Genomic DNA, 24007 nt, shown 5'->3' with positions numbered 1-24007 from the left:
CTGCTGCACAATGTTTGGTTGCTCTTAAATGGAAGAAACAGGAGCCTCCCTCTTTGTTTGACTTCACTCCAGGATCCGAGACGTGAAGCGGATGGAATACTTAATTGCTACGCTAAATGACTCCCTTGATGCTCATCCCCCTGTCATAACACAACAGCTCAGCAGGGGAGATCGCTGCACTAACTTTGAATTAAGTCAAATCGAGGTGCAAAGTGTAACACTAAATTATTTTCATCTTTTACAAAGTTTATGACAAACATTTTACAGTCCTTCGGAATGAATCCCTCCACCTCCACACTGTGACCGGGTTTGAAGACGAAGTTATTCAAGGAAAAAGTATTAGCTGCCATTCTGCTTCCTTATCAGACAAACTTGTACAGCAGTTCCGACTTGAAAAAAACTCAGTGTGTACCAGGCTTAAGAGGCAGCATCGATGCCTATCTGTTTTAGTCTCTGATGGATTTTTACACTGATTAGTAGTAGAGTGAGATTTGTAAAAATGTGATGGTTTTCTGCACTGACTAGACCTAATTTATGGCAACAGCAAAATGGCTGAGCTGTGTGTGACGTGGACACAAGCTAAAATCATAATCCTAAAGCTCGCAGTCTTTGGAGGTTGCATGAATGTGTTATTACTGGTCCAGAAACATAGACCCAGACGTAGATGCTGACTCTGGAGTTCAGAAATAATGGTGCCTGTTTCCTAGGCAGAAGGGAAGAGTAAAAAGTTACCCTGATTTACTAAGAGTAGTGCTAAGTGAAAATTCAGTTTGCAAAGAATACTCAATCCTGCACAAGGAAAATTAAAAGAACAGGGTTTTTCCTCACCCATGATTTGGATGTTGAAAGTCAGCACAGCTACACATCCATTACATTTACGTTGCAAAGTGAACACGCTGTACTCAAATAGTAAATCAGGGTCATTGTCAGGATAGGTGCGATCATTTCTTTGAAAGATACAAAATTCCTGTAAGTGTTACACATTACTTACCAATACTACATATAACATGAAAAATGAATCTGATGTTAGGTGCACTTTAAGACTCGTATGTATGTACAATAAAGTGCTGCAGTCCAAATAACGTATGTTATAAATAAGGTATGTTTAACTGCTTGCTGCCCGCCCATCGTCAAATGATGGCGGGGCGGTGCAGCTCTCGTTCTGGGATGACATCATATGATGGCGTCCCAGAATGGCTGCTCTCGCACGCCCGTGGGTGCGCGCAGCACGGCGCGACCCCAATAACTGTGAAGAGCCACGTCCGCAGCTTTTTAACCATGTGATCGACTGTGTCCAATCACAGCCGGTCACATGTAAACAAAGAGATGCTAGTAATCGTCTCTCCTCGCCTCACACTGACAGAGTGTGAGGAGAGGAGAGCTGATCAGTGGCATCTCCTCACAGGGGGACATCTGGGGATGTAGCACTCTCGCCTAGCAGTAAGAAGGGTCACTGGTTCGAATCCCAACCATGACACTACCTGCTTGGAGTTTGCATGTTCTCCCTGTGCCTGCGTGGGTTTCCTCCGGGTACTCCGGTTTCCTCCCACACTCCAAAGACATGCTGGTAGGTTAATTGGATCCTGTCTAAATTGTCCCTAGTATGTATGAATGTGAGTTAGGGACCTTAGATTGTAAGCTCCTTGAGGGTAGGGACTGATGTGAATGTACAATGTATATGTAAAGCGCTGCGTAAATTGACGGCGCTATAGAAGTACCTGAAATAAATAAAAAATAAATAAATAATCAGGGCACTGATCATCACTGCCCTGATTACAATAAATAAATACAGTGTCACAAAACAGTGCCCACCAATGCCAGCATACAGTGCCCACCAGTGGCAGAAATCAGTGCCCACCACTGCCCACAAGTGCAACCAATCAGTGCCCATTAGCAATGCCAGTCAGTGCTGGCAATCAGTGTCACCTATCAGTGCTGCCCATCAATGCCCAGCTGTACCGCCTATCCGTGCCGCCTATCAGTGCCCACCAGTGCTGCCTATTAGTGCCCAGTGCCCATCAGTGCCACATATCATTGCCACCTATTAGTGCCCATAAGTGCGGCATATTAGTGCCTCTTCATCAGTGCCACCTCATCAGTGCCCATAAGTGCTGCCTCATCAGTGCCCATAAGTGCCACCTCATCAATGCCCACCAGTTCGGCCCATCAGCGCACACCAGTGAAGGCGAAAAATTACTTAGTTATAAAATTTACTGACAGAAAAAAAAGAAAAAAACTTTTTTTTTTCAAAATTTTTGGTCTTTTTTTTGTAAAAAATAAAAAATTCAACAGTGATTAAATACCACCAAAAGAAAGCTCTATTTGTGTGAAGAAAATGATAAAAAAATTGTTTTGGATAGAGTGTTGCATGACCGCGCAATTGTCATTGACAGCGCTGAAAGCTGAAAAATGGCTTGGGCAGGAAGGGGGTGTAAGTGCCTGGTAGGCAACTGGTTAATCTTTAGCCAGCGAGGTATTTTTGTACTTGTGTTTCAGGCAGTGGATCTATCTCTATTAAAATCAGATGGGAAATGTGACCTTGTATTACTATGTCAGAGCCATAAATTGGGAAAGAGACAATGAATACAGACATCACACCTTTTGAAGCAAATGAAAAGTTTGTTTTCCTAATTGGATTTTCTACAGCAAATTACTTTGAAGTTGAAACATATATTGTACGTTATCTGAAGCATAAAATATTACATATTAATTTAAAAAATATGAAACACTATGTTTCTGAAAATACAAACCAAGTGGATAATAGAACATATATATATATAATAGAACAATAGACCGATGCTGCATCCACCTACATAAGTATGATCCCCCCCAAAAAAATTCCCATACTTCTATTTTAAAACGCTACAGAGAAAATACTGTATAAGTGTAATGAAGGCAATAACAACTTATAAGCCATAGATATTAGGTTCACATTGCAGTTTGCAGCTGTCAGTTTGTAAAAAACGTTGGTGCAACCTACATATATGTAATGTGCAGTAGTGTGATGGTCATTTACATGTAGCGGCTGAAGTGTACACTACTTAGTTGTATGTTATCCCACTTGAGCTCACACACAAGAAACCTTCAGAAACCTGTTAGGAGAGCCATAAGGTTTTGACTGCCTAGATGCCTCCACTGAAATTAATTGGGCACTGCTCCCAGGTTATTTTTGACTGATCATTTAAGGAATAGGAACTCGAACCCGAACTTTCGAACACCGCAAAAGTTAGGACCCTTATATTGAACCCCATTAAAGTCAATGGGACCCGAACATCAAAAATCCAAAGTGCCCATTTTGAAGGCTAATATGCAAGTAATTTGGCATACAATGGTTATAGGGGTCCGGGTCCTGCTCTGGGGGACGTGTATCAATAAAAGAAAAGTTTGTGAAAAACGTCATTTTAAATGAGCAGTGATTTTTTGATTTTTTAAGTGAAAGCATAAAAATGAAAAATTTCTTCCAATATAGTGCCTGGGGGGTCCTCTTAGTCTACCTGTAAAGTGGCAGATCTGTACTATGTCTAGAATCTGCTGCAGCAATAATTGCATTTATAAAGCCAAAAAAATGAAATTTTCCCTGTAAGCTGCCTTTATTTTGTTCAGCAACAGCTGGGGAGCCACCGTGTATGATGAGGCCACAATATAATGCACTGGGAACAAGATTAGAGATTTTTTGGATACATTCAGTGCCGGTTCACACTGGTGCGATGCGAGAACACTGCGAATCCTCTGCGTGTTCCCGCATCGTACCGACTTGCATGTCAGTTCACACTGCCATATGCGAATCGCTGGGGAGTGTCAATACATTGTTAACGACACCCCCAGTTCAGCTTGCATATCGCACTGCGAACTGACAGTTCGGACATGAATCGGATCGCATATGTGTGAACACACATGCGATCCGATTCTGGTCCGAACAGGAAAAAGGGTCCTGTGCGTGTTTGCACCGAATGCGGTGCGATATCAGCCATACTATCTCTATGGCTGATATCGCACTACACAGACATCGCATGTAATGTGAGCGGCAGTGCGCTGCGAATTACATGCGATGTCTGTGCGATGTTTGGCATCGCACAAGTGTGAACCGGGCCTCAGGTGTCACTTTGACTTTGGATAGAAGTAACGGGTGCGTAAAAATTGGTCTTTGGGGGGTCGGTGGCGCCTTCCCACCGTAACCCTATAGAGGTATGATGAAAGCAAGAATTGGCCTTGCTGTAAAAAAATTGCAATGATATGCACCTGTCAAACAGGTGCTGAAAAATTGATCTTTGGGTGTTAATTGTGCCCATGAAACCTATACAAAAACATTCTTCCAGATGACATGATTGAACACCCTCAAAGCTAGGCAGCCTCGAAGTCCTGCAGAGATTCCACATCCCAAAAAGACTTAATCAATGAAATCAGCATCAGGGGCTTCATAGCTGGTAATCCAGGGCTGGTTAATTTTCCATGAAATCTGTGGACAGACGCATTCTATGATCAGTAACGAAACCCCCTGCAGCACCAAATGCCCATTCTGAAAGCATGCTGGATGCAGGGCAGCCCAAAATCTCAAACTGGGCAAGTTCTGGTCAGTGGTCTATTCTCATGACCCAATAAGTAAGTGGATAGTCAGCTGGAAAGCTCTACATCTCTGTTTTAGCCCCGAGGTAATCATCCACCATGTGATGCAGATGCTACTGATGGGATGTGGAAACTGACAGCCCTGGGCGGCGAGGACTAAAAAAATTATGAAATGCCTCACTTAGGCGAACGCCTTCTCCAACGCTCCTCTCTTGACCAGCAGAAGACTCAAAACAACATTTTCCACCACACTGTAACCTACTGGAGTCAGGAAAAATGTTCAATAAAATCCTCTTTAACGTGTCCTCAAGAGATTTTATCTTCTGCACTCTCTGTGGGGACGGGACCTTCCCCTTTGCCGAGGTTTGAGAAGCAGACTTCTCGGGGTCACTCAGGATGACAGCATCTGGAACTTTCTCCTCCCAGCCAAGTACTACTCCCAAGGATCCGGGGGTTGGAAAGGCATCGCTTACAGATTGACGTCTTCCTCTTCTTGGAGCCTATGAAAGTGCCAAAATCCTCCTCCTCATCCTCCTCCCCTCTCTCCTCCTGTGTGTTCTGTGACATAGGAATGATGGTGTCTGCAAAAAGTGAGCCTTGAGAGGAAAGAAAGTCCTCCTCTTCCTCCTGCTGCTCTGCCTCAAGTGCCCTGTCCATAATGCTATGCAGAGTCTGCTCCAGCAGGAACACAACAGGGATTGTGTCACTGATGCATGCACTGTCACTGCTCACCATCCTTGTGGCCTCCTCAAATTATGACAATACAGTGCATGCATTCTTAATGATCAACCATTGGCGTGGAGAAAAAAAGCAGAGGCGGCCTGAGCCTGTCATCGTACCCACTGGCATAGGTACTCGTTGACGGCCCTCTGCTGCATGTATAGCCACTGCAGCATTCCTAAAGTTGAGTTCCACCTGATGGGCATGTCACAAATCAGGAGGTTTACAGGCAGGTGAAATTCCCACTGAATTTCAGCCAACTGAGCACTGGCTATGTATGACCACCTGAAATGGCTACAGACTCTTCTGGCCTGCTTTAGTATATCTTGCAACCCTGGGTACGTACTTAGGAAACGCTGCACCACCAAATTGATGACATCGCCAGGCATGGCACATGTGTCAATTTTCCCAGTCTAAGGGTGGACAGGAGGTTTGAGCCATTATCGGACACCACCATTCCTGGCTCCAGCTGGCGTGATGTGAATCACCTCTGGGCCTGTCCCTGCAGAACCTCAAGAATCTCTGCTCCAGTGTAGTTCCTGTCCCCTAAACACACCAGCTGAAGCACTGCATGGCACTTTTTTGCCTGACTCTGGGAATAGCCCTTTGAACACTTAGGGGGTACCTGATGTTCATAGGACAATTCTGCACAGGAGGGCATGGAGGTGGTGGAGGAGGAGGAGGAGGAGGGGGTAGAGCTCACAGGTCTGGCATCATCACCACCAGCTGTATGGAGATGTGGGGGCACAACAAGCTGCAGCACCAAGCCCTGTGCTGCATCCTTTCGAGTTGCAAGCAGCGTTACCCAGTGTGGAAATACATCATCCTTGCCCATGCTTGCTGGATCACGTGTCAGCAGTAAGATAGATTTTACGGCTGACTGCCTTGCCCAGCGATGCCAGAACTTTCCCTTCTACGTGATGGTAGAGAGCTGGAAGGGCCTTACGTGAAAAGTAGTAGCGACTGGTAATCTGCCATTGTGGTACAGCACATGTGCGAATTCACAGAATTCGAAGAAGAATCAACCAGGCTGAAAGGCAGAAGTTGGAGAGCCAACAGCTTTGACTAGCTTGCATTCAGATGCTGGGCATGTGGGTGGCAGGGACTGTATTTTTTTTCCGCTGCAGCAGATGGGGCAGAGAAATTTGCCGGCTACAGTCTACAGCTGGTGGTGTGCTTCTGGCAGATGTGCTGCTAGGACCTGGGACACCCTGTGCTATACCATCATCCCTGTCAGTGGAGGCTGATAAAAGGTAATGACTCAGTATCGCAGGGGCAGATTGAAGTGGGTAAGGAGGAGGAGGGACAAATTTGTGCCCCTTTTGTGTGGCTTTTAGGTGCTCTTGTCAATGGGCTGAGTGAGGGGCTGGACGTTAAATGACTTGTTAGGCACGTGGTACCCAAGTAGTTGGTGTTTTTGCCACGTTTGATGTGCCTGAGACACAGTTTGCAGATAGCAACAGTGCAATCTGCTGCAGATGTGCTGAAAAAGACCCAGACAACTGAGCTTTGAGGAGTGGGCCGGGAGATAACAGCTGCAGAATGTGATGGAATAGGGTGGCTGCTCTCTACTCTTTCTTGATGTTGGCCTCCTTGGGGTTGTGCCATCTCACCTTCAGTTTCCTCCTCTGCTCTATCTGGCACCCAAGTTGCATCAGTGACTTCATCATCATCATTATCATCTCCATCTTCATAATTACCACTGGAGACAATTTGTCCACCTTCGCCTGTGAACACATTTGTTGCTGGCCCCCTTACGGTGCCAATGGAACGTCTGCCTTTCCTTGTTGTCCTCACAGACATTATTGGGAGGGAGGGGGCGGTGCTTATAAGCAAATGTAAAGAAGTTGAAATCTGTATGTAGATGCACTTTAAGCAATGTAAAGAGGTGTTTGGTGCACTTTAATTTGAGTACTCACACTACACAGACACACTCCAAGGATACACTATAATATACTACAATATAATGGGCCAAACATACAGTGACGCACAGAACTATATGGCGTTAAACTGGCAATTACTCACACAGAAGTAAATGGAGTTAAACTGGCAGTAACGCACGAAAAACTATATAGCATTAAACTAGTAGTAATGCACACAGAAGTAAATGGCGTTAAACTGTCAGTAATGCATACAGAACTATATGGTGTTAAACTGGCAGTAATGGACACAAAACTATATGGCATTAAACTGGCAGTAATGCACGCAAAACTATATGGCGTTAAACTGGTAGTAATGCACACAGAAGTAAATGGCGTTAAACTGGCAGTAACGCATACAGAACTATATGGTGTTAAACTGGCAGTAACGCATACAGAACTATATGGTGTTAAACTGGCAGTAACGCACATAGAAGTAAATGGCGTTACACTAGCAGTAACGCAATCAAATAGACGGTGTTAAACCGTCACTACACTGACGCTATCTGAACTGTCCCTACTCTAGAAATACACAAATGTAAAGATTACTGACACGGTCAGTTAAACTGGCAGTAATGGACACAAAACTATATGGCGTTAAACTGGCAGTAACGCACACAGAAATAAATGGTGTTAACCTGGCAGTAACGCATGCAAAACTATATGGCGTTAACCACTTGCCATTCAACTGTGGAAGAATGGCATGGCTGGGCAAAACCATGTTATGTAACGTCGCTTTGCCTTGTGGCCACTAGGGGGCACGTGCGTGCCCCCTGATCGCCCACGGAGCCGATGCGAGTGCCTGGCGGTCACGATCACCGCCGGGCTCCCGCGATCGCTCGGGGCACACAGAGAACCAGGATGTGTGTGTGTAAGGGGAGAAGTGACAGATCATCTGTTCGTACAGAGTATGAACAGCGATCTATCTCTTTCCCTACACAGTTCCTCCCCTGTTCAGTTAGAACACACAATAGAGAACACATTAACCCCTTGATTGCCCCCTAGTGGTTAACCCCATTCACTGCCAGTGACGTTTTTACAGTAATCAATGCATTTTTATAGCACTGATCGCTGTAAAAATGCCAATGGTCCCAAAAATGTGTCAAAATTGTCCGACGTGTCCACCATAATGTTGCAGTCCCGATAAAAATCGCAGATCACCACCATTACTAATAAGAAAAAATTAATAATAAAAATGCCATAAAACTATGTCCTATTTTGTAGACGCTATAACTTTTGCACAAACCAATCAATTTATTATGATTTTTTTTTTACCAAAAATATGTAGAAGAATACATATTGGCCTAAACTGGGGAAAAAATAGTTTTTTTTCATATATTTTTGGGGGATATTTACTATAGCAAAAAGTAAAAAATAATGCGTTTTTTTACAAAATTGTCGTTCTTTTTTTGTTTATAGCGCAAAAAATAAAAACTGCAAAGGTGATCAAATACCACCGAAAGAAAGCTCTATTTGTGGGAAAAAAAGGATGTCAATTTTGTTTGGATGCAAGGTCGCACGACCGCGCAATTGTCAGTTAAATTGATGCAGTGCCGAATGGCAAAAAGTGCTTTAGTCAAGAAGGGGGTAAAATCTTCCGGGGCTGAAGCGGTTAAACTGGCAGTAATGCACGCAAAACTATATGGCTTTAAACTGGCAGTAACGCACACAGAAGTAAATGGCGTTAAATTGGCAGTAACGCATGCAAAACTATATGGCGTTAAACTGGCAGTAACGCACATAGAAGTAAATGGCGTTACACTAGCAGTAACGCAATCAAATAGACGGTGTTAAACCGTCACTACACTGACGCTATCTGAACTGTCCCTACTCTAGAAATACACAAATGTAAAGATTACTGACACGGTCTCACTACACTACACTGAAACTATCTGAGCTGTCCCTACTCTACACTAATGTATGTATGAATGACACGGTCTCACTACACTTCAGCCAATCAGGGCTTGTAATGCACTGTTCAGCGCCGCAATGCATTGTGGTCAGTTCGGGGAGCTGAACAAATGGTCGAACGACCCGTTTCCCGAATGACCAAACAATGAAAGTTCGGCCCGGACTTATGCTCGGGTCTAACCGTTCGCCCATCCCTATCAAGGAATAAGATTAGCAGGGTGGTGTGGCAAATACCCCATGCAAGCTTAAATGATACAATACTTAAATGAAAACCAGATATTTCGGTGGATACTTTTCTAACAGCCACCACAACTGTCTATTTTCTGCTGGTTACTTCAAATGTAGTCTTTCCCTGTCATTCTTTTACGGACTTACAGCTGGTTATTCATAGATCATGACCAATGGTGCAGGTGACATTAACCCATTGATCATGATATATGGATCATGGACTATGTCCCTCAAAGAACTCACAGAAAATAATTTTATGATGAGTAAGTAAATTAAATGTTTCAATTTTTCCACCACAACCTTGTGATGATATGAACAGTATGCACGCCGGAGATGTTTGGGCAGACACACATTTTAGAGGATGGGACAAATGTAAAATGTTTAGTAAACACATACTCTGGAATACATTCTGACTTAGTGAAGAAAAGTAGAATAACGCATAACCATATTCTAATCCCTTTTTTTGTGCATATGGCCTCAATTATGTGTCCCTGTGGGGTATAAGCCTGCAGCTTGTCTGGGGAAGCAGGTAGATGAACCTGGAATGATGGATGGCCTTAGCTATTAAAAAAATGGAGAATACATCAGAGACCCAAGTCTTGGGGTCAGTGACCTAGTAAGAACCAAATTGCATAAAGATGATGTAATCTAAGGTGAGGTCTGGTGATTTTGAATACTAAAGAACATTATGCTAGCTATACACAAACACATGCACACACACAAAATCACATAGGAAAACCTATGGTTATCTCATTTGAGTTCATCAAGATCCATTCATTCTGAGAAGTCTACATTTTGGGAATTGTCAGACTTTTTTTATTTGTGTGAAACAATATATGACAAATTGCTTCTAAATGGATCTCTGGATGTTGATCATACTGACAGTAAGCATCAAATCAGCAATCTTCTGACATACTGTGCTGTCTGGCATATAGCTTTTCAAATGGCATGTTTTAATTTATAGTACACAGCAAATCTTAAAAATCATATATTTTCATCTAGCATGGGGGATTTTAGTTACCTGCTGGATTCCCTTTTTTGCTGATGTATTTCTATTTAAAGAGGTGCACAAAAGCAGAGCCAGATATTCAATGATCACGTACAAATGTTCTAAAATACAGGGATTCACAACTATTTGTCAATACAGCATCTAATATAGTATCAAATAGTGCAAGTGCAAAATACTACAGGTGAACATCTGAGCACACATTAACTGGGTTAATTGGGAACATGAAACGCTGTGCCTCAAGACTGGTAACAACTCTTGCCCTGACAAACCCACCATTTTAGGATTATGTTGAAAGGGGAGAAAAATGGGTAGCAAGGAAGAAAAGAAAAAAACGGGGGGATTGGGGTACTGTGGAATTGCGGGGGGTGGGAGTAGGAAGAGAAGCTGGTGAGGTTGAGGGCCAAAGGCACTACTGTGTTCATATTATTCTGAACCCTATGGGGATACTCACTTTCAGGCAGCATGTCTTCTGCCTCAAAACCCTGTAAGGCTGGATTAACACCTATGCAGTTTTAGTGCTTTTTGCATTTTGCAGGTTTGCACTACAGAATGTGTTTCATAAGAAACCATGTTAAATGGACTGTAGTGCAAATCTGCCAAATGCAAAAAGCACTAAAACTGCATTGGTGTGAATCCAGCCTAATACCCCTCAGTCAGCTATAGGCTAAATGGCATTTTCAAGCAGTTGCTGATGGATTTTATATTTCTTACTATGAAGAACCCAAGAAAACCTAACCTGCCAAAGTCCCCAAAAGTTACTGGCAGCCAACAAGTGATTTTATCTTAAAATGCATTAAAAAATAAATATATGTTAAATTTTCTGTATTAGCCATTTGTAGGTAGAGGCATCATCCATTTTTTTTCTGTCTCAATCACACATGGAGCATGTAACTGCTTTAGGCTAGAGCTACACAAGTAAGTGTACTACTGTGCTACTAACATTGCTTGCTCAGGTGTAGTGATCAAATCCTAAACAAATAAAATAAGTAACCTTCGATATATAAGCTACACAAGTTCAATGTAATAGCAGGTAATTGCATACATTCAAATCACTGCACGATTAGGGGAGGTTAGCCTATGTAATCCAACTGTGCGCAACTCAAAAAGCAGACTCCAATAAGTTGATTTAGAGGCTGCTCCACTTTGCAAAGATTATCAATCATGTGCATAGAAATAAAAAAATATATATTTTTGCTTGTACATGATTGGATGGTGGAGGTTAGTAGAGCTAAGGGGAAATTCCACAGCCTATTTGCCTTTAGTAAATCAACCCCAGAAATTAAAAAAAATGCTGTGTTCCAATCATAACAGTCACATGGCTATTTAATAATTTCCATTTTTTCAAAATACAAACCCAAACTATGTAACCACTTATATCCATGTCCAAGTCATCTTAAAGAGGAATCTCAGTACCATACTCCCCTCAACCCCCCCATCACCCGATTTTTTTTCTCCAGTCTTACCTGTTATTCAGGCATCTCCTCAATTCAGATACCTGCCCAGAGAATGCAACATTGTACTACTGTTATCTGCTCTGCAGGTGCTGCAGCCCAGGTCCCGTACCACCGTCTTTCCCTCCATCATCTGGGTTTAGATCTTTTCTGGTAACAAATGATAGTATACTTTGTATTAGCATTACTTCCCAGAATAGGGTATTCTCCATTGGGTAAGCACACGAGGAAATTAAAGCAGAACTCCGGGATTTTCAAAAAATCCTCCATTAGTACATCCCCCACACACAAAACACTAAACAGTTATTACATTTGTGAAATCACTTACCATAAAAGAGAAATGTAGAATTGAATTTTCAGGAAGTGAGCTCTCTAATTCAAAAAATGCATCATGTATTCTACCAGGGAGGAGCTGTTAGAACAGTGATTGCATCATATCCTCTTCTCTCACTCTCTCTAAACCATAATTGAACTACATTTCCCATGAATCCTTGGGATTGGAGTGAATGTGGGAGGGTACACTAGGCCTGTACATTTAAATGTGAACTCGGCCACTTCAACATAAATCACATCCATCATTCTCCAGCCAGTCATACTACTCAGTGAGGCTCTGTTTCCACTAGTGCGACTTTTCATGCGACTTGGGACTGAAAAGTCGCATGACAAATTGTTTCCCATGATTTCCAATGAGTACCGTTCATATCTGTGCGACTTCAAGTCGCAGCGACTTCAAAGTAGTCCCTGCACTACTTTGGTCCCACTTTGATGCGACTTGAGGTCTATAGATAGAGGCATTGCTTCAAATCGCGGTAAAAAGTCGCGGTAAAATCGCGGTAAAAAATCGCGGCAAAATCGCGCGACTTTGGGGACGCACTAGTGGAAACCTAGCCTAACACACAGTATGATGGATAGGTTACAGCCTTATAAATGCAAAGCATGTCTGTTTTCTCCCCTCCAGCCACAAAAGGAGATACATATTGCCCTTACTTGCTTTATGTAATCATTACTGAACTGTACACACGTCCCATAATGATATATTATACAGACTGTTTTCTTCTGTAATTTAGTATTAGAAATATTACTCCTGCTGCTGCATCTTAGATATCTTTCTAACAGCAAACAGTGACCACCAGTGCGGTCTCATCAGTGATCACCAGTGCGGTCTCATCAGTGACCACCAGTACAGCATGTCAGTGACCACCACTGCAGCATGTCAGAGACCACATGTGCAGCATGTCAGAGACCACGAGTGCAGCATGTCAGTGACCACCAGTGCAGCATGTCAGAGACCACCAGTGCAGCATGTCAGTGTCCACCAGTGCAGCTTGTCAGTGACCACCAGTGCAGCTTGTCAGTGACCACCAGTGCAGCATGTCAGTGACTACCAGTGCAGCATGTCAGTGACTACCAGTGCAGCATGTCAGAGACCACGAGTGCAGCATGTCAGTGACCACCAGTGCAGAATGTCAGAGACCACCAGTGCAGCATGTCAGTGTCCACCAGTGCAGCATGTCAGTGTCCACCAGTGCAGCATGTCAGTGTCCACCAGTGCAGCTTGTCAGTGACCACCAGTGTAGCATGTCAGTGACCACCAGTGCAGCATGTCAGTGACTACCAGTGCAGCATGTCAGAGACCACATGTGCAGCATGTCAGAGACCACGAGTGCAGCATGTCAGTGACCACCAGTGCAGAATGTCAGAGACCACCAGTGCAGCATGTCAGTGTCCACCAGTGCAGCATGTCAGTGTCCACCAGTGCAGCTTGTCAGTGACCACCAGTGCAGCATGTCAGTGACTACCAGTGCAACATGTCAGAGACCACATGTGCAGCATGTCAGAGACCACGAGTGCAGCATGTCAGTGACCAACAGTGCATCATGTCTGTGACCACCAGTGCATCATGTCAGTGTCCACCGGTGCAGCATGTCAGTGTCCACCGGTGCAGCATGTCAGTGTCCACCGGTGCAGCATGCCAATGTCCACCAGTGCAGCATGTCAGAGACCACCAGTGCAGCATGTCAGAGACCACCAGTGCAGCTCGTCAGTGACCACCAGTGCAGCTCATCAGTGACCACCGGTGCAGCATGTCAGTGACCACCAGTGCAGCATGTCAGTGACCACCAGTGCAGCATGTCAGTGACCACCAGTGCAGCATGTCAGAGACCACATGTGCAGCATGTCAGAGACCACGAGTGCAGCATGTCAGTGACCAACAGTGCATCATGTCAGTGACCACCAGTGCAGCTTGTCAGTGTCCACCGGTGCAGCATGTCAGTGTCCACCAGTGCAGCATGTCAGTGTCCACTGGTGCAGCATGTCAGTGTCCACCAGTGCAGCATGCCAATGTCCACCAGTGCAGCATGTCAGAGACCACCAGTGCAGCATGTCAGAGACCACCAGTGCAGCATTTCAGTGTTCACCAGTGCAGCTCGTCAGTGACCACCGGTGCAGCATGTCGGTGTCCTACCAGTGCAGCTTGTCAGTGTCCTACCAGTGCAGCATGTCAGTGTCCTACAAGTGCAGAGTGAGATCGTTACCAGAACTCATCTGGATGACACAGCAGGGATCTTGGGCTGTGACAGGTATTGTATGTGAAATACCGATCGCTGTAATGTCCCACCTCTCCCCGGCATTGGAACAGTGCGCTGTCAATCACAACGCCGGTTGGCGGGACGTTATGGCAATCGGTATTTCGCATACAATACCTGTCACAGCCCGTGCTCCCCGCTGTGTCATCCAGATGAGTCCTGATAACAATCCCACTCTGCACAGAAATGGCGGGTGGTGGCAGGGGGAGCAGAGGGTGGGGTGGGGGCGTCTGAAAGGGTGACTGAAGGGAGCAGAGGAGGACGCGAGAGGAGAAGGAGGGCATCTCCTCCATGGGCAGCACAGACCGGGGCTGTGAGAACCCTCCACCCACTACATTTCTATTTCTTCCCAGCTCCTCCTCAGAGAACTACTGGTGAAAAGTGCCAAGACCGCTGGCTGAGGATACAGGAGGAATAGCACCCAGCGGTCTTACAAACAGGAAACTACAGGGCAAGAACCTTTTTTCAGCAAAATCAGCAGGCTACTACAGAGGAACTACAGAGCTCAGAAGAACATTGATAGCATAGTTGGTGAAGGTAGGAGATCAGCAACAAGGACATGGAAAATAATTAATTCCTGGATTTATGCTTTAATATCTCCCCACATATGTGCAAAACCTAATGATACAGGTGACAAAAATAAGTAATGATAGAATGTACTATAAAAAATATTTTTCATACATTTCCCAGGCATGCTAAACTGAATATACAAAGGGTGCAAACAGAGTACGTTGTAAATATGGCAGTGAGAATGATAAATAAAACAAGACACTTTATATGGCCTTAAATTATTTGTTAAAAATGATAAACAGTGATATAGAGAAATAAGATGTGGGACAGTTCCTGGGGGTACACCGTAACCGTTGTGAGAACTACTTATCTGTAAAGTACTTTTCTACGTTTAGTAGGACAATTGAGGTACATATAATCATTCCCACAGCTTTAGCATTAATATGTAATGTAATAAAAAAAAGAAAAATGTCCAATGCTAATGGTGGAAACCTTCATCCTTACCTGAATTGTAAAAGCAAGCATGTGCCTTTTTGCTCCATTTTATTTGTAGGCAATGTATATTAACTGTAATGTAAACAATTTAGATGAAGTTGAACATAAAAATGAAGATGTAGATGAAATAAACAGTTTAGGCCCAAGAACACCCCTTTCTCTACTTTTCACTATTTTCTGTAATGCTTTTACCTGCGTAAGCAAATTACTCATGTGTGAAAAAGTCTTTGGTTTGCAGCATCAACTATAATTGCAACCCGTTTGTTCTGACTGAAGGGTGGGTCAATGTAGGTAAGCAGATATTTGCACATTTGGGGTTGATTTACTAAAGGTAAATTGGCTGCTCTGTTTGCAAAGGAAGTTGTACCCTGTAAGGGATATTGCCCCAGAGCTTAATGAATGTGGAGAATCTGTGCTTGCTGACTTCCATCATCCAATCATGTGCAAGCAAAATTGCTTATTTTTTTTTCCTTGCATGATTAGGTATTCTTTGTAAGGTAAAACTTCACTACATTTACTAAACCCTGACACGACTGCCAGGGCGACTTGCAAGACGACTTCTGTATAGTCTATGCAAGTCGCCCCCAAAGTAGTACAGGAACCTTTCTTCTAAGTCGGAGCGACTTGCGTCGCTCCGATTAGAACGGTTCTATTGTACAGAACGGGAGGCGACTTGTCAGGTGGCTAGGTCGCCTGACAAGTCGCCCCCGTGTGAACCGGCTCTAAGTCAAATCCCCTTGGAAAGTGCAACTTCTCTTCCAAAGTGAACACCTGTTTGTCTTTAGTGAATCAACCCCTTATGCCCCGTACACATGGTCGGATTTTCCGACGGAAAATGTGTGATAGGACCTTGTCGGAAATTCCGACTGTGTGTAGGCTCCATCACACATTTTCCATCGGATTTTCCGACACACAAAGTGTGAGAGCAGGATATAAAATTTTCCAACAACAAAATCCGTTGTCGGAAATTCCGATCGTGTGTACACAAATCCGATGGACAAAGTGCCACGCATGCTCAGAATAAATAAAGAGATGAAAGCTATTGGCCACTGCACCGTTTATAGTCCCGACGTGCGTGTTTTACGTCACCGTGTTTAGAACGATCGGATTTTCCGACAACTTTGTGCGACCGTGTGTATGCAAGACAAGTTTGAGCCAACATCTGTCGGAAAAAATCCTAGGATTTTGTTGTCGGAATGTCCGAACAAAGTCCGACCGTGTGTACGGGGCATTAGTCTCAGATATTTTGGTGACAGCACATTTCTCTTTTATTTGGTGTAAACAATGCTGCCAATTAGCAAATATCTTTAAGATAGTAATTGTCCTAAACTATATAATCAGTTACATCTATAGCATTTCTTAAAAATTGTCTCCAAAGGATTATTTGAGCTGTTTTTTATTTTGTCAACTAGCTGGCAGTCAATGTTAAAAAGAAAGAAAAAAAAACCTAGAGGTGGGCATTAAGCTACCCACCATAAGGGTTTAACCCCTTAGTAAAGTGACCTGGGCACCCAGATTCTCCTGGAACAACAGTTATGTCTACTCTGCCTAGAACTCACATCCTCTACACTGAGTACACTTCAAGAACATTGATACAAGATTCTGACTGGTGGCACCCAGTCCCCACTGCTCTTCATACAATATAAAAACAGATTCCAGGTGCATGCTGGCTTTATAAACCAGAACCCAATACCATGCTACATACTGTAGTTGTTAGTTCTACAGAAATATATTTACCCCACCCAAGGTGAATGGCTCACAAGGCTCAAGTGCAAAAATCCCTAGGTGCTGGTCTGGCACAGTACAGGCAGTCCCCAGGTTATGAACAAGAAAGGAACTGTAGGTTTGTTCTTACGTCAAATTTGTTTGTAAGTCAGAACAGTAGATTTCTAAGTGTAACTCCAGCCTGTGCAGTCATGTGGGATGTTCCGGGTGCTTCTGCACATGCAGTCATGCTATTTGGGGCTCTTGTGGCCTTGCAGTACTGCAGTGTGGGATGTGTCTGGCACTGCAAGATGGTTGCTCAGCGGAATCCGGGACCAGTGTGGAGTGCAAGCGGCCGGCAGTGACGTCACACTACCTCCGTTCGTAAGTAGGAGTAATTCATAGCTCAGATGTTCGTAACTTGGGGACTGCCTTACAGCAAATCAGTCGGTAAAGAAAATGAACCTTTGCACTATACGCTAAACCAACTCTTCGTGTTTATTTATTTGAAAATGGGCAAAAACACATCAGGGATGACCTCTGCTACTTGTTGCTGCAGCCCAAAGTGTAGCGATTCGGTTTCTTTTTTGACTACAGATATTTTTGTGTAGATAGTTCAGTCTCTTCTGGGACACTTTTTTAGTAATAATCCAGGAATTTACCAATATGGGTCAAAGTACCAATTCAGCCACATATATCCTACACTGGAATCTCCACCTCATTAAAAAAATGCAGTCAGGTTGTGTATTCCAGCTAATTGGAAGCAAACATTCCCCTAATATCCTTCTCTGGATGATGAAAATATTAAGATTAATAAAATCTAAGACCTAACCGCCACCTCAAAAATCAAAAAGAATTATTTTGACTTACATGAAGCCCGTAGCTAGTCTTCAAGTCACCATCTTCCTACAAAAACCTACACTCCTCTCAGACCCTGACTAATGACCCACCCAGGAGCATGCCACAACAGAGCGAAGGATAGAGTTCCCCTCATGGGTTTAAGCAAGGCATTTAAACAATAGTCTCAGTCTCAGCTCTCTGCCCATCACTTATGTACTAGGGAAAACAAACGCCTTCTAACATTTCACATGCTCATCCTCAGGTTCACAGGTGAATGTGCTCTACCTAAAAAGGAACTGCAGTCTGCTCACATAATTTGTAATAAAAACATCTTTGCCATTCTGAAGCTTTTCTCCAACCACTTTGCATATTATTTTGTATATAGTGTGATTCTGTACCTGCCAAATATGCTGCAGAAATCTCCCTTCACTGAGTCTGGCTGCAACCATTTTAACTGTGGGCAGCTAAAGCTGCTGCCTGTTCACTTCCTGGATTTACACAGACACACACCTCCAGCTCTGCTGCTCTCATTGGCCCTCCTTTGACTCAGCCCCTCCCTTCCTGGCAAACTCTCACGAGAGTGAGAGAGAAAGCTATGCATGATGTCATAAGCCTAGGCTAATGATCAGACAAGAAACAGTAAGTGGCTGTATAAGGTATTTACTGGCAAAAAAAATGTTACTATCCAAAGGTAAAACAACAAGGGCAGAAGATTTAATAGATGGAAAGTTGAAAAAATGAATGAAGTTCCTCTTTAACCCCTATCACCCATTCCCTTCTTTTTGCTATTCTTTCCATACAAACTACCGCCACTCTTCTTTTTCTTTTCTTTTTTTTCTGTACCCCGTTGCCACTGCCATTACAGCCCCTCTTCCATACAATTGTCTACTTAGCTGAAGTTTCCAATCTTCACACATCAAGATCTCATCCTGAACTGAACGTTAAGACCTGATTGACATCAATTCACTGCCTGGTCGCACACCATATCACACTGTGACTAAATGTGGACAGGGTATCTCAGGAGAAGGTGTGTTAGAACAACATTTTGTTCAAGTCATAACTCTAAATGTTGCTCTTGTAATTGTAATGTTGTGAAATATAGGTTTTAACACAATTTGCATTTTTGGGATTTGTTTCCAATAAAGCATTATATTTAAAAAAAGGTAGACATTTTTTTCTAATATAGCATAATGTGTGAGCTCCCTTGAATTTGAATGTCCAATTGAATGCTACAGCTTCTGCCCTGGCGTACCGCCAGCTCTGATTAAGACTCTGTTATCCAAAACCACTTACATCTCTAATAGAAGAAGAGCATGGGAAGAGAAAAGTCACTAATTAGAGATGAGCCAAGATGTGTGACTGTCCTATAAAATGTAATTGAAAATCAAAGGGAATCTGCAGAATTACTGCTGAGCATGCAATTATCAATGTTAATGGCTCAGTGAAAATCAATTATAGATAAATACAATGTATATTCATAAAACAATGCTGAATTATCACCTTCCCTTCTTCATTAGAATAAAGAACCACATTATTCACCCTGTTTCATGTTAACTGTTTTTTTTTTCCTTTTTTATCAACTGTTTTTTTTTACTTTCAGAAGGATGAAGGCTTTTAGTGGTAACTGCCTTTAAATAGGAGCTCTTTCTGCGTGTATGTTAATAGCAAAGATTTACACAAACGGTTGTTACGTAAAATTACATATCTTGATGTGAAAATAAAAAAATAGCATTTTTGCTTGCACAGAATTGGAAGATTAAAGTCAGCAGAGCTTCCCCTCACTGGGCTCTGGAGTAAATTCCCTTGCAGAGTGCAACTAAGCTTGCAAAGTGCACAGTCTATTTGCCTTTAGAGAATCAGCCCCACATATGTATAAAAATATACACACAGAGAAATCACAATCAAATGAGTTACCTGATTTATTTAGGTTATGTTCCCCATCATAGCTGAAGTAACAGGCTGAGTATCAGGCTTTAAAGAGACACTGTCAGTCATCATGCCCATAATGGGCAAAGTGACAGGGGGGGGTGGGATTTACTAAAACTGGAGCACTCAGTGCAGCTGTGCATGGTAGCCAATCAGCTTCTAACATCAGCATGTTCAGTTGGGCTTTGACAAAAAATCTGGAAGCCGATGGATTTCTATGCAGAGCTGCACCAGATTTTGCACACTTCAGTTTTAATAAATCTCCCCCAATGTCTCTGTAAGGACCTTCCTCTCTAAACACCTATACTAACCCTATCAGTGCTCTTTTGGTGCTCCCTGTTCCTCTTGTTGTTTGCAATTTGGGGGAGCTGTGATGTCCCTCGCACCCAATCATGTGACCGTGCTCTGGTATAGCAGTAGGCTGCTACAATTGATTACTTTTACGGAGGGGGGGTTACATGCTTCTCCATAGCTGGAAGTGCCAATAGTCCCAGGAGAGGGAAAGTGCAGCAGGGAGCACTGCTAAGTGTGGTATGGAGGGGGTCAGGGTAGGTTTGGGGTACCTTTGCAGAGATACTGTCACTTTGCCCTGCATAAGTAAAATGACAGTTTCTCTTTAAGTACGTTTTAGTTTAGTGATAATATACATTTGAAAAAGTTACAGTAAAGGGTCTGTTAGCGTTTCATGAATGAAAACTAAAGAATTTTGTAATTTGAAGTTTTACTCTCCTTCAGCAGTCCAGACAGAGTGTGTGTTTTTCAGTGCTCAGGAAATGGGTTTGCCTCCATGGTGGCTTTTCATCCTGACTTTGGGCTGAAAATTATTTTCTGACAGGGAGAGAATACAAACACTACGAAGGATAAGATGGCAATGCAGCATCAACTTAAGAATGGATTCAGATTCTTAAGCCGGCCATACATAGTTCAAATCTTGGCCAGTTCTTGGAGATTCAAACCGTTAATGGGCAGGCTAAAATGTACCAAGTTGATCCATTGACCAACTTGGGTACAACCAGCCTGCCAGATTCTCTTGTGATTATCGCTAGCGGTTGCTATAGCTGTTATCAATCTCTCTCTTCTTCCAGCAGGGACAACTTCCCCCGCTTCCCCCCGGAAGAAGGCAATGCCCCGACAGGAGGAATTCCCACAACAACACTGTCTGTAGTGTGATGTGGGTTTCTGCTACTATTGGTTGCAGGAAAGATATTCACTCTGTGTATGGCCGGCCTTACTCAGATACTTGCTCATTTCTGAATAGTTTTCTATCAAAGTATAATTATCAGGTAAACAGGATGTGAATATCAGCTGTCTATTTTTTTGCACAGCAGAGTAAATTCACTGGTCCCTTTAAAAGTATATGTATTTTGTAAAATAGGAAGATCACTAATATGTGTTAAATGTATTAGATGAAGTTGAATTTTCAATCATTTTGTACAAATGACATAACTTGAGAAAACAAAAGCTTCAGATTTATTCATAAAGCAAATTGATTTTGCATAATAAGGATCATCTTGTATTTTCTTTAGCAGCATTATTTTTATTTAATCCCGTTATAGCTAGTTATAATATTATTATTATTATTATTTTAAACTGAATGTTTTAAAAGCCAGATCATAAAAGCTAACGATTCTGTTTTCTATTTGACTTGTAGGTGCAGTGTTTTCCTCTTGAACCATCATGAATGACAGTTTATGTAACAAGGGGTTCCTCTGAGTGTTTTCTACCCAGAGACCTTATTTTCTTTGAAAAAGGAGCGGTGTCATTTCAATTAAAGCCATGCTTCCAAGAATCTGCAATCAGGAGCTAAAAGCAAAGAGAATGAAAGTGAGCTGTGTCAGCTGATCAGCTTTCAAACCACCTTCAAACTCTCAATTTTCTTAAAATGATCTGTCCATCAATGGTGTCTCTTGGGATCCCCTTTGCAACTTTTATTGGCAAATAGACTGAGCAGAGATGCAGTACACAAAAACACAGCCACTCAAAAAGAAATCAGTTTTTATCTTTTACAGTGCGTAGCTTTTTAGTGGAAAAAAATGTCTCCTCCTGAAGATAATCTAAAAATCGCAATATATTTTAATACACAGCATATTTCAGTTAAATATTCTATTTGTTCCCTGTATGGAGAATCCAGTTAATGATATCCTACAGATGTGGAATTACAATTCCACAATATTGTCTCAAGATAAATTAAATTGCTTGGAAGGATTTAAAAATAAGCCCATATAATGTGCAAGATATGGCCAAGATAATTGTGAAATTTCAGCGATATTTCCGAAGGAAGCCCATACGTTTTTTCACGTTTATCATCTTATACTTAACAGCTGGAAGTGTTGTATTTTTGCATGCAACATTTGAAGGAGAACACGTTGTGCCAGATAATTATAAGACCTCCCTAGATGGAAAAAACGATGGAGCAGATATGCAAGAATCTGGGATGGCCCAGCTGGGTAGAGTATTTAAAGAGGCTCCGCAGTCACCAAGCACACCACGAAGATATGGACCATGGTTCAAAACATCTGGAAAAGAATCCCCAGAGAAGAATAAGCAAGGAGACTTTGGAGGTACTTGGAATAGGGCTCTGAAAGGAAGAACTATGAGAGAGCAGGAAGAAGGGAGAGGTAAGGGCCAAGAAAACAAAATAAGCTGCTGTTTTTCATATTAAAAAAATAAAATGTTCGATGTTACATACACTGTTTTTTACAGATGATATTGGTATATACATGGAAAAGGCTCATAAACCCTAGTTATTGATGGAAATCCATCAGTAGTGTCACAGGAACAGTTAGCAGTCATGTTTTTATGGCTGTCTCCGGGCCAGGTGTTGAGAGAAAATCTTCAAGTGAGGTCACCTTTTTGGTGATAGCTGTCCAATAGTGATTTCTCTTAAATGTTGTGTCACCTGTGCAGAGAGTGTGGAAAAATCTCCCTAAAAGGAGACAAAAATTACTTTAATCATTCCCTGCTTTATCCAAATGTAAACATAAGAAAAGGTTTTTTTCCTAAAGGTTACATGGGAAAAAAAAAAAGAAGAAACATGCTCTATAATATTGTAGTACATATCTTCACCAATCATACATGTATTACAATAAATGCATATAACAGGAAAAGGGTTGCAAAAGAAATAAAAGAATTTCACATGTATTGGTAGAGGTGAAAATGTCATCAGTATTCCCAAAATTTGGAAGAGAAATGATATGAAAAAAATTCCAAAAAAAGAGTCAAGGTTCATATATTGAATATATTGAATGATGTTACCTTCAATTCATTTTAATTGATTCTATGAAAACTCACCCTTATATCTAATTCTACCGTGTCCTATCATAAATGCTCCAGTACTAAATACTGAAATCTAGGTATAAGTGTTGGAGGATGAGGTGGCATGAAGGCCCCGAATGGGATTGAGGGTATAAAATAAATAAATATATATATATATATATATAGATATACATATCTATATATATATATATAGATATCTATATATATATCTATATATATAGATATCTATATATATAAAAGAGCGTTAACCCCTTCAGGACTTCATTATTGTAGATTTCATTCATCCTTCATAGCCTACAAGAGGAAAAAGAAATAATGTATGCTACATAAATCCTCAGTGTAATGTACTTACAAAAATAAATACAAATCATAATCATTATTCAAACCATATGGATATAATGTATTTAATCGATTTATCCACCAAACCTCCCTCTGCCTCTCCTATTCCCACCTCTCCTATCTCTTTGTATCATGTAATATCATGATAGGGGTTCAGTGATAGGGGACGTTAATAATAAGTGCTATGCCAGTAACTATTGACCAATTACCATGAACGAATTACTGGATACATTTGTCCTTAAATAAACATAGTAAAGTGCTTCATGCTTGATAATGGTAATAAAATCAATTTTAATAATAATTCATCAAAAAGTCAATAAGTCCTTCAGTAGTGTAGTTCCAAATCATGCACCATCACCATATGCAGTGTCTTTGTAGGTTAGACCCAATAAGTGTGGTTAAATCTCCTACTTACCAAACAGTTATGACCTCTTTAACTAAAAAGAAGGTCAAACCAGGCTGATTTTGTGGGTCAGTAAGCTTGCTTGATTATCAAAGGAGATTTAACAGGGAACCTTTCCATTTAAA

The 24007-nt window shown here is 42.1% G+C and overlaps 1 protein-coding gene across 4 annotated transcripts in view; it reads left to right on the top strand.

The window, feature by feature from the left end:
- The window catches only part of WSCD2 (WSC domain containing 2), a 542380-nt gene that overhangs the window by 231979 nt on the left and 286394 nt on the right, over positions 1 to 24007 (top strand). For 3 of the 4 annotated variants that reach the window (XM_073625860.1, XM_073625869.1, XM_073625878.1), the window contains one exon: positions 21516 to 22482. In XM_073625860.1, the coding sequence (XP_073481961.1) occupies positions 22101 to 22482 (382 nt within the window). In that variant the 5' untranslated portion in view covers positions 21516 to 22100. Of the gene's footprint in view, positions 1 to 21515; positions 22483 to 24007 lie in introns of those variants that run through there. The other variant, XM_073625884.1, reaches the window with a different exon arrangement.

The sequence above is a fragment of the Aquarana catesbeiana genome, linkage group LG01, assembly GCF_042186555.1.
Source record: "Aquarana catesbeiana isolate 2022-GZ linkage group LG01, ASM4218655v1, whole genome shotgun sequence".
In the NCBI taxonomy this organism is placed as follows: domain Eukaryota; kingdom Metazoa; phylum Chordata; class Amphibia; order Anura; family Ranidae; genus Aquarana; species Aquarana catesbeiana.
The sequence above is the reverse complement of the archived record's forward strand: the minus strand, read 5'-3'. Positions and strand labels throughout refer to the sequence as shown.